This window comes from Falco punctatus, assembly GCF_963210335.1.
Source record: "Falco punctatus genome assembly, chromosome: 1".
NCBI lineage: Eukaryota > Metazoa > Chordata > Aves > Falconiformes > Falconidae > Falco > Falco punctatus.
In genome coordinates, this window is record NC_137580.1 from 64,403,918 (window position 1) to 64,416,138 (window position 12,221).

Genomic DNA, 12,221 nt, shown 5'->3' on the forward strand with positions numbered 1-12,221 from the left:
CTATGATGGGTTTACAGTGTTGGTGGATGAGGGAAGGCCAACTGACAATCTACCTGGACTTGTACAAAGCTTTTGACACTGTCCCACATGACATCCTTGTCTCTAAACTGGAGAGACACTAATTTGATACATAGACCACTCAGTGGATAGGGAATTGGTTGGATGGTTGCACTCGGATTGTTGCAGTAAATGGCTCAATGTCCAAGTGGGGACCAGTGACAAGTAGTGTTACTCAGGGATCCTTACTGGGACCAGTGCTGTTTTGTTGAAGTGCATCTTTGTTAGTGACGTGGGCAGTGGAATTGAGTGCACCCTCAGCAAGTCACTAACACCACCAAGCTGAGTGGTGCGGCTGACATACTGGAGGGAAGCGATGCCATCCAGAGAGACCTTGACAGGCTTGAGAGGTGGGCTGTGCAAACCTCATGAAGTTCAGAAGGCCGAGTGTAAAGTCCTGCACCTGGGTCAGGCAAACACCCAGTATCAATACAGGCCGGGCGGAGAATGGATTGAGGGCAGCCCTGAAGAGAAAAACTTGCAGGTGCTGGTGGACAAAAAGCTCAACACGGCCTGGCAATGTGCGCTTGCAGCCCAGAAAGCCAACCATATCCTGGGCTGCATCAAAAGAAGCGTGGGCAGTAGGTCCAGGGAGGTGTTTCTCCCCCTCTACTCTGCTTTTCTGACACCCCACCTGGAGTACTGTCTTCAGCTCTGGGGCCCCCAACATAAGAAGGAGATGGACCTGTTGGAATGTGTCTGGAGGAAGGCCACGAAGATGATCAGGGGGCTGGAGCAGTTCTCCTGTGAAGACAGGCTGAGAGAGTTGGGGGTTGTTCAGCCCAGAGAAGAGAAGGCTCCTGGGAGACCTTATTGCAGCCTTCCAGTACCTAAAGGGGGCCTAAGAAAGCTGGAGAGGGACTTTTTATGAAGGTATGTAGTGACAGGACAAGGGATAATGGTTTTAAACTGAAAGAGGGTTAGATTAGATATTAGGAAGGAATTCTTTACTGTGAAGGTGGTGAGGCACTGGAACAGGTTGCCCATAGAAGTTGTGGGTGTTCCATCCCTGGCAGTGTTCAGGGCCAGGCTGGATGGGGCTTGGAGCAACCTGGTCTAGTGGAAGGTGACCCTGCCTGTGGTAGAAGGGTTGGAGCCAGATGGTCTTTGAGGTCCCTTCCAACCCAAACCATTCTATGATTATATGAAATCTCCTCATCCCTAGTGGGTTTCTGCCCTGCTAAAATGCACAGAGCAAGGATGGAGCTGATTCTGGCATGCAATTTAAAAGACTTAAAGCCAAAGAAGATACATGAAGGCATTTTTACCTATGCAGACAGATGATCCCAGCTAAAGTAGTGCTGCTCAAGCCATTTCAGCCTGCTAGTGCCATGCTTTTAGGAAGTCTGGAGAAGCAGTTGGATCCATTTCCTTTCCTGTTGGGTAGACCGTGCAGATGATTCAAGTTAACATGCCTTTGTGTGGCTTTGTCAAGCAGCTGCCCACAAGAAATTACTTGCATTTTGTTCCTGAATGATGCAGTCTAGATTCTGGCAACATGTGCTTGTCATCACCATTTTCATCCTTTGCTTTCAGTGAGTGGATAAATCATACTTGTGTTTAACGAGGTGCAGTTTTCCCATACAGTCATAACACAAAACTCTTCCAAAAGTTATTTCTGTGTTCAGTGTTGTCCTGCATCAAGGACATCAACTTCTGTCTTAGAAAGGGAAGAAAAAGGTACCGTTTGGTTGCATACTGTCATTAAAATAATACCTGCTTTCTCATGCACACAAAGCAGCTAACTGTAGCTGTCTGAATCCTGTGTGTGTGGTTGCAGTGATGGTAAAAATTGTGGGATTTTTATTTTCTTTGTCCTGGTTGATTTCTGTATCAGATTTTCTCAGTTTGCAAGTCAAAAGTGCAACTCCCCAGATCTTACCCTGCACCCTGAGCACAGGCCATGCCTTCTCATAGCCTTTTAAACCCAGTAAGAAAGGCTGGATCTTTGGTACTTGGATCATGATGATCCCTGATGCTGTGAGAGGGACAGGAGCATCTGTGTGTTACCCAACTAATATTTGCCAACTGCAACAGCACTGTTCCTTTCTTCTTGTGGTCACAGTCTGTAAATCCTTCACTTGAGTAAATCCAGCATCATGAAACCTTGAACTGAGCACTGGCATTTGAATGTCATTTTGGATGTCAGAGCTGGCCTGGTAGCTGTGTTTTGCATTAAACTTTAATCTTTGGTTGAATATAAGTGTAAAGAAGGAGACTTGAAACTTCAGTTATATTGGTGTGGTTGTAGGGAATATTTTTGTTGATGTTAGAGTTCTGCTGTTAAATGTTTGCTTGTTGTGATGATCTCATTGCACTGAACAAGGAGATGCCCGGGTAAACCTGTGGGTTTGAAGCCCCATCTTTGTTCCAATCCCAAATTCATGCTCCCACATGTACACAGCATGATAGAGGTTTGGAAGTGGAGTGCATTTGCTTTCAGTTGGGTAGTCACTCTTTGAAGGTAGTTGAAGGCAGTCACTCTAACTAAAGCAAATAGTGAGTGGTGGCTGTGTGCTGGGCTCAAGTGCTTTGGGAGATGGTAAAGCAGGGATTTGTATGGGGAGTGGTATTGCTCAAAGGCAGAGGAGCAAGGATGACACAGGGCTGTGGGATATGCGGGGAGAAATCAGTATCCCATCACAGATGCTGAGAGCCAAGGACCTAGTCATAAGTGACTAAAAATAAAATGATGAACAACTGCTGCTTGCTGAGGATATTAGGCACATCACCAGCTCTGAGCCAGACAGCTGCTGAGGGTCACATCCCAAGAGTGTTCTTCTGGGGAGGAGATTTTGGGCGGTCAATGGGCACCTGCAGCCCTGCTTTTTCTGCTTTCCAGGTCCCCAGCCGCACATTGACCGTTGCAATCACAGCCCCAGTGCCCAACCTTTGCTGTGCACCCACATATGGGGCTGCAGAATAAGCCTTTTTGCTTTCTCTCATGGTATCTTGGGAAAGCATGCCGCTTTGATCCTGTGCTTGCTTTATTGGGTTTTTGTTGGCTGTTCATTACCAAGGCCATTTTCATGCAAATGGGGTCACAGTTTGGTAGTCTGTCTGCTCCTGCTCATGCCTCATCTGCAGACTCTTCCTAATAGCCCTGTTGGTTGCTATAGCAATGATAAAGTATTATGAAGAAGGCAGGATGATACTTAAATGTATGGCTGATGTTACCTTTTTCTTTCTCCCTCCCAGGAAGGAGAAACCCAATAATGGTGATTTGTTGGGTGTATTATTGTTTTATCTAAAGCTTTAACTGTAGTCTTTCTGGAGCCTGAATGCAGTCCTTCTCTCAGCATCCTTTGAGGCTGTGAATTTTGCAGCTTTAAAGCAGTTAAGGGAGAAACAAGAGCTCAAAATTAATGAATGCAAGCTACATATCTTGTTTTTAAGATGCCAAAGATTACATTTACTGTGACCTGCAGAGTATGAAATCTGCCGTGGCTGGCCCACTGTGACAGGAGCCTGCTGCAGAACGCTTAGGGCCCAGCTGGGTTTCTGAAAGTATTGAAAGGGAGCTGAACATGTTAGCAGTGGGTTTGTTTTGGATTTGCATCAAGAGAATTACTCAGCACTGCCACCAGAAATCGCATTTTGGTCAGAGAATTTAAAAATCTTAATGCCCTCAGCAGTCAAGGAAGAGGAAGGCAGAAGATGCAGCATTTTTGCTCAGTAGGTGCATAGAGGAATGGGTGGCTGTTTTGTTGTACCAAACCCCCTCTTTTACACATCCAAGAGAGCAAAAATTAGTTATTCTGTATTTTCAACTTTTTGCCAAGTTTATAGTCAGAATCATGTATCTGCATTAAAAAATGCCAGAAACTGTCTAGTTTATAACAGCCTGAAACAGCCAGGTTTGTGTTGGTGTGAATTTAGCTCGCATAGAGCCCACCACCCCTGTGAACGTAGGTGAGCGAAGCATTGATGCTGACATAGATTAGTCTCTTCTCTCTTGTCACTGAGAGCATCCTCCATGCAAAAGACCTCAACCTGCCCATCCATGGCAGGATCAGCTTGTTCCCGCTGCTAGGGATAGCTAGACAAGATCAGACGGGGATATATCGAGTGAGATGCTCTTTCTGGCAGTTGCCATTTAAAGATGCCTCAAGCAAAACTATGTGGCAGGTATATTCTTCTCCATATCAGATCTCACAGGGACCAAGTTGGAGGAGATTGGGTTAAATCTCAGCTGTGAGGGTTATATCACTTCTGAATTTATGGCTGGCATTAACTCTGGACATTCCCATTACCTGTATGAAAGTGAGTCACTTTTTGAATCTTTTATGGCCCAGCTTGATTAAAAGTGGGATGAAAGCAGAAACAATTTTAATGGACTTAGTACTCAACACTGGTATAAAACTAGTGCAAGAAGAGAAGGGGTTCCTACAGTCCCTCATCCCAGATGTCCGTGAGATTGATGAAAAATACATTACCAGAAAGAATTGACTCATTTACCTGTAGTTACATTTAAGGTTGCTTAGTTAAGCATTCATATAATGTTTTCTTACAGGAGACAGCTTTGTTTCCTTATTTCCAAACACAGCAGCTCATCTTGCTTTCCATCAGCATAGCCAAAAATATCAGGTGAGAGAAAACAAGTCTTTTTTTTCCAGCTGCATGTGTCGAGGAGCCTCCCTGGCATGCAGCCCCCATACAGCGCTGCCTTCTACTTTGTCCTGTGCTCAAAAGACTGATTAAGTGATCTGCTAACGCCATACGCCTGGGCTGGGAAGGGCTAGGGGAGGATGAGGGACAGGCAGGAGAGTGGTCTGCTCTCTGCTCTGCCTGTGCAGACACAGAGAAACACTGTCCTGGGAAACGGAGCCAGGCCAGTAGACAAGCACTGCAGGAGGCAACTCTGGAGGCCTCCACCTAGACTTTAGGTTTGCCCAGTTTTTGCTTTTTTAAAAAAATAATAAGTAGGTGTGAGCTTTTAGAGAGCTTACCGCTAAGGGGATTGGTACCAGCCAGAAGCCCTTGGGGCTTATGTATCCTTAGCAACTCCATCAGAAAAAAAAAAAAAATAATCAGGTAACGAGTTGCAGAGAAGAGATTGTGCCCAGCACTCTACTTGCCTCACAAAGACTGCCTCCGCTGTGCCACAGGGCCACCTGCACCCCTGAAAGAGACAAAGGGGGTCTCCGTGCCCCAGCCACTGAGAAAGGCATCCCTGCCAGGGTTGCTGGGTTTGGGGATTGGCTTTTTGGTCACTTGTTTGGGTTGAGGTTATCAGATATTGGTGACAGTCAGGTAACGTGAGCCCTCTGATAGCTCTGTCCTAGCAGCTCTAGTTGCCCCACCAAAGACTTACTTTCCTGGCGGAAAGATTTTGTCTTAACAGTGTAGCCCTTGAGGTAAATACCATGGTGTGTCCTTGAGTATTCCTGCTGTATGTCTCTACTGATGAAAGTGGGAATGGTCCTGGGAACAAGTTTTTGAGTCGGTCATCTCTTTGCATCCCAGAGGAGATTCAGAGCAAGAGATGAATGGGATTTTTGGTCCTCTAGGTCAACTAAAAGGTGGGGGGAGGTCTTTGCTTCATGGGTTGATGCCTGTGATAGTAATCAAGGTTGGTCTTGGCAGCCACTTGCCAAGCCATTATGAGTCCTGAAAAGCACAGGTCCAGAGGCTGCAACTCCAAGGGATAAACCAAAGCAGAAAACCTGCTGGTTGTGTGCTTGGAAACGACAGCAAAGAAGTCTGATCTGGCAGTGGGGAAACAAGGTGTTTGTGGGGTAAACAGAGCTCCATGAAACATGCATCTCTGTGGCTGCTTTCACTTCTGATAAAAATGCCTGATGGAGCCGTGGTGCTCTCGCCTCCAGGGGTGGATTCAGGTGGTTGTGTATGTGCTTGATGGTGGTACCAGAGCAGCAGCTGAAGTGAAACTCGCCTTCTTAGACATGAGAAACGGCTGCTCTCTGATAAGTGCCAAGAGCCTTCAGAGAGGCTGCATTACTCCATCCTTTCTTTTCAATACTGCTTTTTCAATTTTAGATGTGTTGCGAAGGACTGGTAAAAGAGATCCTAGCCCATAGTGGGAGTTGAATGTGCTGTTTTCTGTTAGTCATTATATATATTTTTTTTATTCATTTGGCACTTTCCAGAGAGTTTCCCCCCCACACACATTGTGTAGGCTGCCATCTTCCTTTCTTTCTTTGTAGCAAGCATGTGGGCATAGCCTTGCTTACACTCCAAGCGACTGGGGAACCACCATAAATGTAGCTTATCTGCTTTCTGATACATTTTCTTTTGCATTGGTTTGGATTTGTGCATTGTCAGTAACATCTGTTCTGCTTTAGTGGCATACAGTTTTCCGAGTCTAATTAGCTGGCTGCTTGTAATCAGGACTATTTCAACTGTTGTCATTCTGAATGTTCTTTTTCCCTTTTTTTTAATACCACATTTGCCTGATTGACCTTTTTTGTTTGTTTTTTTTTTCTCTGTCTTTCTATCGGGCTGCTCCAGGAGCCATGGCTAATCATCTTATAACCAATGCTCTGCTTCGTCCTCATGGCACTAACAACCCTTATAATACATTGCTCGGGGAATCGGCGGTCTATAACAACCCTTCTGTCAGCATGTACAACGCACAAGGTGTGCTGGAGTTTCTCTCTAATTTTTCTAGTGAGAATTCCATTTTCTGTGGCTTATTTTGGCCCATTTCTTTCTTTTTTTTCTTCCTTTATTTTTTTCTTCTCCCCACGCACACACACATTATTATTATTTTTTTTTGAACTGGGCACAAATAAAAGATCCCCTCCCCTTTCTTTCATTTCAATGCATCTTTCCATCTTCCGGAGGCTTTTTCTCCATGAGCAATCAAATTCACTTTGAGAGACCCTCGTCAGTTCTACTCAAAACATTCATAGTGGTTTTGATTTTTATTTTTTTATTCCCCCAGTCTCCTCGCTTTTGTATTGTTTTCGTCTTGTGTGTATATTTTGTCAGATGCATCCACTTCTCTCTTTGTTGTCTGCACATTTTCTTGTTAAACCATTCATTTCAGAAACAGGTACACCTTTGAAGGTAAGTGAAGCTAAAATGGCCTTTGCACCAAAGCTGCTCTCATTTGAAATGGCGTAGAGAAATGTGGTCAGTGGCACACCGGAAAACTGCCCTTGATCTCTAAGAAAAATGACAGCTGAAGTGAGGAGTGTGTCAGCTCCAAAGAGCAGAGCTTAGATGTTGTAAGAAATGTTTTGCCGTTTGCATTACTACATTTTGTACGTCTACTAGAAAGCAAACACCCCCCCCCAAAAAAAAAAAAAAAAAAAAATAGAAAAAGGTGTAGAGAAACTGGCAGCTCTTGCATATTCTCCTTTTGGCAATGGGAAATAGACAAACAGAGTCAGTTGTACCTAATGGAGATTTCTTCTGTAGAAATCAGTCTCTTGTCACCTACATGTTTGTCTGTACTCTGGCTGTGGGAAAGATCCATATTTGTAAGCTGATATCCTGATGCTTCCGTGAGGGAGAGGCAGATGCATTTAAGCTGGGCCTGAGGAGGAGCTGGGGAGTGTGGAGCTCTGCCAGCTCCTGTCTGTTGGTGGCTCCATCCTGCTCTGCCACTTCCACGGATATTTTTTTTTTTTTTTTGGCTTGCTTGCAAGGTGGCTGAATCATTACAGAGTAACGCTGCATTCAGGCACAAGTATGTCAGCACTCTGTCAGCTCTCCACACCCAGTGAAGGCGTCCCTTTCCAGTAAAGGATCTCTAAGGAAGGGAAGATAATGATGGTTATAATAGAAGCAGGAAAACCCCCTTTGTACTATATGGCAGCATATTGTTTACAATAGAAATAGATATTGAACTGTGTCACTAGGGTATTTTCATTCAAAGCACAACAAAAGCACACGTTTGACCTTTTTGCTGTTGATTAATTTCCTAAACTATGCTAACTTCATGCAATAAATTTGCTTCCATTAATGCTTTTTTAAAGAGGGCTACTGTTAAACATGAAATGCTCTGAATTTTAAGAACTGCAGTGTACCGCAAATGTCGAACTAAGCTTTGATGTTCTGTATAGTTTCTTGCATGATAACATCAAGATTTGGGGGACTTTTAAATCAAGTGGCAGCACATAATGCTAGGTCAGCATTTGGCTTAGAAGTCCTGATGTTCAGGTCTGGGTACCTCAACTGAACATAAGTGATTTGGGCAGAAATGTGACAAAAAGGTTTTATGTGCATTTTAATAATCTTGTGTTCTTCCAATTCTTAAAACTAGATGCTGATACAGTTACCTAACAGCATTTTATTCCACAAAAACAGTGTAATTGATTTGCAAGTGCTATTCAGTGCAACACAGCCAGATGGATCCTGGGTTAACGGTTGGACTTGATCATAATCTTAAAGGTCTTTTCCAGCCGAAATGATTCTATGATTCTATGGGTAACAGAGAAACCCTACCCAGGGTCATCCATGGGAGATAAAGAAAGAGAGTGGAACCCGTACTGATCCCATTTAAGCCCCTGGAGCTTTGCCATTGACTTCAGAGGGAGCAGAACCCAACCCTTTCTTTTTCAGGAGGGTGCAAGTTACTGAATGACTGTAGAACTGTTGTAGCTATTGCTTTTCAAACTGGTTACTGTCCCTGGACAATTAAAAACTGTGAATATTAGGAGATCGCACAACAGAAACAAAGGCTAGCAAAACGCGCCAGGCCTAATGGCCTCGGTGGTTCTTTGGGATTTAAGGATGCTGCACCAGCAGGCACACTAAAAGATCATAGTGCATTGTAAAAGTAGACACTGTCACCATCTCTGGGCATGCCTTGGTTGGGAGCAGCATGCAGTGAGGACATCGCTGGCTAACGTCATCCACCTAACTCATTCCACATCACTAAGGCTACGAATTTTTTTGCACCTTCATCTACTACTTCTGGTTCTGGCCATTGACAGGGCCAGGATGCTGTAAGAAACCTGGGGCTTGATCTGGCTCACCCCTTCCTTTCCCCTTACCCAGTTATGTGTTTTAAAAGACCTTCTCTGCTCAAGCTGAAACTGCTCCATCTGCAGTACAGACTAACCAGGGTCTGGGAGCCCTAGAAAAAACCCTTGGAAAGAGGCAGGGAAGCAGACCCTAAAAGGCAAAAGTCCCATTTCCTGGTGGTGAAAGTGATTCCTCGGTGGGACACAGTGCAGAGCAAGGAGGAGATGGTAGGTGGAGGGGTCTGGTACCCCACAGCACATGGCGTGCACTTACCACTCTGATGGACATGCGCTGACTCGGTCTCTCTGACGCAGGAGTTTCTCGAAACGGCCTAACTGCTTTTGTGAGAGCTAATTTTAAGAGAAAGCAGCAATCTCATTAACAAGCTCTGGTTAAACCCCAGCGTGTCACAGACCCTTGCAAAGTGGGAGGCTAAGAGTTACCACTGGCTCTTCATCTTCATCTTTGGATCTTCTTGTTTTAACTCTTTCTTCTCAATAGCTTCATTTAGCAATGCCATTATTCAAACTACCGTTCCTCTTACATTTTTTTGCTGCAAAGTCCACATAGTTTGTCATTTGTTCAGTTAAAAAAAGAGCAGACTTACTGAAGTTTCTAAAATGCCAGCAGCCCTGTGATGAGCAAAGTCATACTCTTACAAAGCACTGTTGCAAAGGATGGACGGCAAAACATTTTTAGCAGGAAATGGATTTCGGTTTCAACTACCAGGGGTTATTATAACTAACAGTAAGTAAAGCCATTAATTTTAAGACTTTGGAAGTGACGTTGACAGTGCCTGTCTTTTCAAGCATGACCATTACCAGCTTTAGACTTTTCTTATATTTCCAGGCATTATTTCTTGATTTGTGTTGCACGCTGAATGTTTTATAATGGCATTGGAAAACGTTTTTAAATGTGATAATTTTTTTAATAAAAATGTAGTCTATTGAATATTGTGCGTAAAATAATTTTTCCTGTCTAAAATGTCAATATTTTTAACCTGAAATAAACCATGTAACAAATTCATGTATTCTGGGCAGTGGAAATTATTTCCGTTAACTCTCTTTTCTGCATATCATCAATTTGCTTTTTGCTCATGTTTCTCCTACTGTCGCTGTAAGCTTACTTGTTGTTTTTTCTTTCCTTTTCTTCATGCTGTCGTTTAGAGCCCTACAGAGAGACAAGTATGGGAGTAAAGCTAAACATTGCATATCAAATGTAATTTTTTTTAGTTCACTTTTATTGCATCACATATAGATGATGTAGTTAATAAAGGAAATTCATCTCACAGTTTTGAAAACAAAAGAATATGAATATACATATGTATATATACGTGTATGCGTGTCTGTGTATATATATATGTATGTATACATATATATATATATATATGAGAGTAGATGATCCTTTTTTTGTTTAATTCTCATTTTTTGGTATTGTATACCCAGCATAGTTTCTCATATAACTGTGCGTATTATTTTTTAAAATGTCACGTTTTTATTTGCAAGGTTGTGGCATTTTTATATGTCGTGTTTCATTGCAGACCCCACTCTGTTCTCACCTGCGATGCCTCCATTTTATTTCCCCACCAAACCCCAGATCTATGCATTGGCAGCAGAAGTGCAGCACTCTGTGCCTCAATGCATACGTTACTCAACGTGATCATCAGACAGATGCTGTTGTACCTGTCACCCATTACATACGGTCCTCCACACAAAATGCTCGCTTTTCATTTCTCCCCAAGCATTGTGACTCGGTTGGAAAGCTTCTACTGTGAAAATCAACGGCTTTGCTCTATGTCTGTGATGGCTAGTTGATTTTTTGACATAGCTCCCTCATTTGTTGGGAAACACGGGATATGGCAGCACCCTCTAAGCTTCAGAAACCTAAAAGGTGACCAACACATTCGGGGCATTTCACTCAAAAGCAAGAAGGCGACCTGCAGTAGCACTTTCCAGCCCTTGACAGGCAGCAACTACTCCATCACAGATATAGACCGAATCCTGTATTTTCAGAAGGTACACATGCCATGTACCAAGCATGGTACAAGCAACCGTTCATCTGAAATTGTCAGCTAACAGCTCCTTTGATCCACTGTGGCTTGCTGGGAGTTGCTTGCCGTTTTTTGGCAGTGCCCGAAGCCCTTAGCTGAAAGGTTGACACGTTATTTCATGCATCCCCATGCCCGCACTCCTTCCAAGGAGGCTGGTAATCCTGCATAGGAAAGCAGGGTGATTTAACTGCTGGGCCTAACTTTCTTCGCCCTTGCCCACTCGTGCTTTGTGGCTCTCAAAGCACTTCCCCACCATCTCCCATAGCGTGTTGGGAAAGAGTGGAGCTCCAGCCTTGCAGTAATTGTGTTGAGACACCTATGGAGAGGAGATAGGCAGTTAGTGGGGTGGCACCCTGAGGCCCTGTTGCTCCCCGCAGGTTCCCCCAAGCCCACCGTACCGTGGCAGTGGTGGTACTTGCTGTACTTCCCACTGAACCCCTCTGCTTTAACTTGGCAAGTGAAATGGGAGTTATTTTTAAAGGCTTCACGAGGCCCTGCAATGGCTGCCGCCAACATCGATTGTATTAGAAAATCCCCAGTGGCCAGTGTGGAGTAAGTAATTTTGGCCATGCCCTTGTGCCAGGAGAGGCAGAGCATTTAGCCGTGTGCCAGAAAAGCCTGGGCCAGGGAGCACTTTGTGCCGCTGCCGTGCTCATCCCTGAGCCCCACCACCAAGGCCTTACGCCTGCCCGCTGGCAGCCTGCCCCGCAAAAGGGGAGAGCGGGTTTATTTTCCTCTGGAAAGGATATGCTCCCAAACTTTGGGTGATGATTAACCTGGGCTGGAATACTTTTCCCTCAGGTAGGGGGAATTGCCCCCTTCCTCCAAATCGCCTGGGAGGGCAATTAGGACCAGCCCAAGGTCACCTATTTCTCAGCTCCCCTGGGGAATACATTGAGCAAAGCACAAGAGCTGTAGGAGGTACTGGCCAGGAGAGTTTATTCCTTCCTGCTGGCTGTTGCTGCATCAAGTCACATACTTGATGGCCCTTCCCAATTTTTTCATGGGAAGACCTTAAGCCAGCTAGCTGGAGCTGCGCCCCTCTATTTTGGCCACAGCGCTGTCCTCACCACTGAGCCCAGCAGCCGCGGCAGCCTAGGAAGGGGGTTTGAGTATGCACGTCCCGCGTGAGTGTCCTGTTTGTACAAGTCACCCTCTCTTGTGTAATGTTTTTCAG

At 44.6% G+C, this 12,221-nt stretch overlaps 1 protein-coding gene across 9 annotated transcripts in view; it reads left to right on the forward strand.

Moving 5' to 3' along the window:
• Positions 1-12,221, forward strand: part of ADGRL3 (adhesion G protein-coupled receptor L3) — a 359,731-nt gene that overhangs the window by 319,343 nt on the left and 28,167 nt on the right. For 3 of the 9 annotated variants that reach the window (XM_080378662.1, XM_080378661.1, XM_080378660.1), the window contains 2 exons: positions 6,529-6,657; positions 10,161-10,178. The exons of 2 other annotated variants lie outside the window; for them this stretch is intronic. In XM_080378662.1, the coding sequence (XP_080234788.1) occupies positions 6,529-6,657; positions 10,161-10,178 (147 nt within the window). Of the gene's footprint in view, positions 1-6,528; positions 6,658-10,160; positions 10,213-12,221 lie in introns of all 9 variants that reach the window. 4 more of the 9 variants (XM_080378666.1, XM_080378663.1, XM_080378667.1 and 1 more) reach the window with 3 other exon arrangements.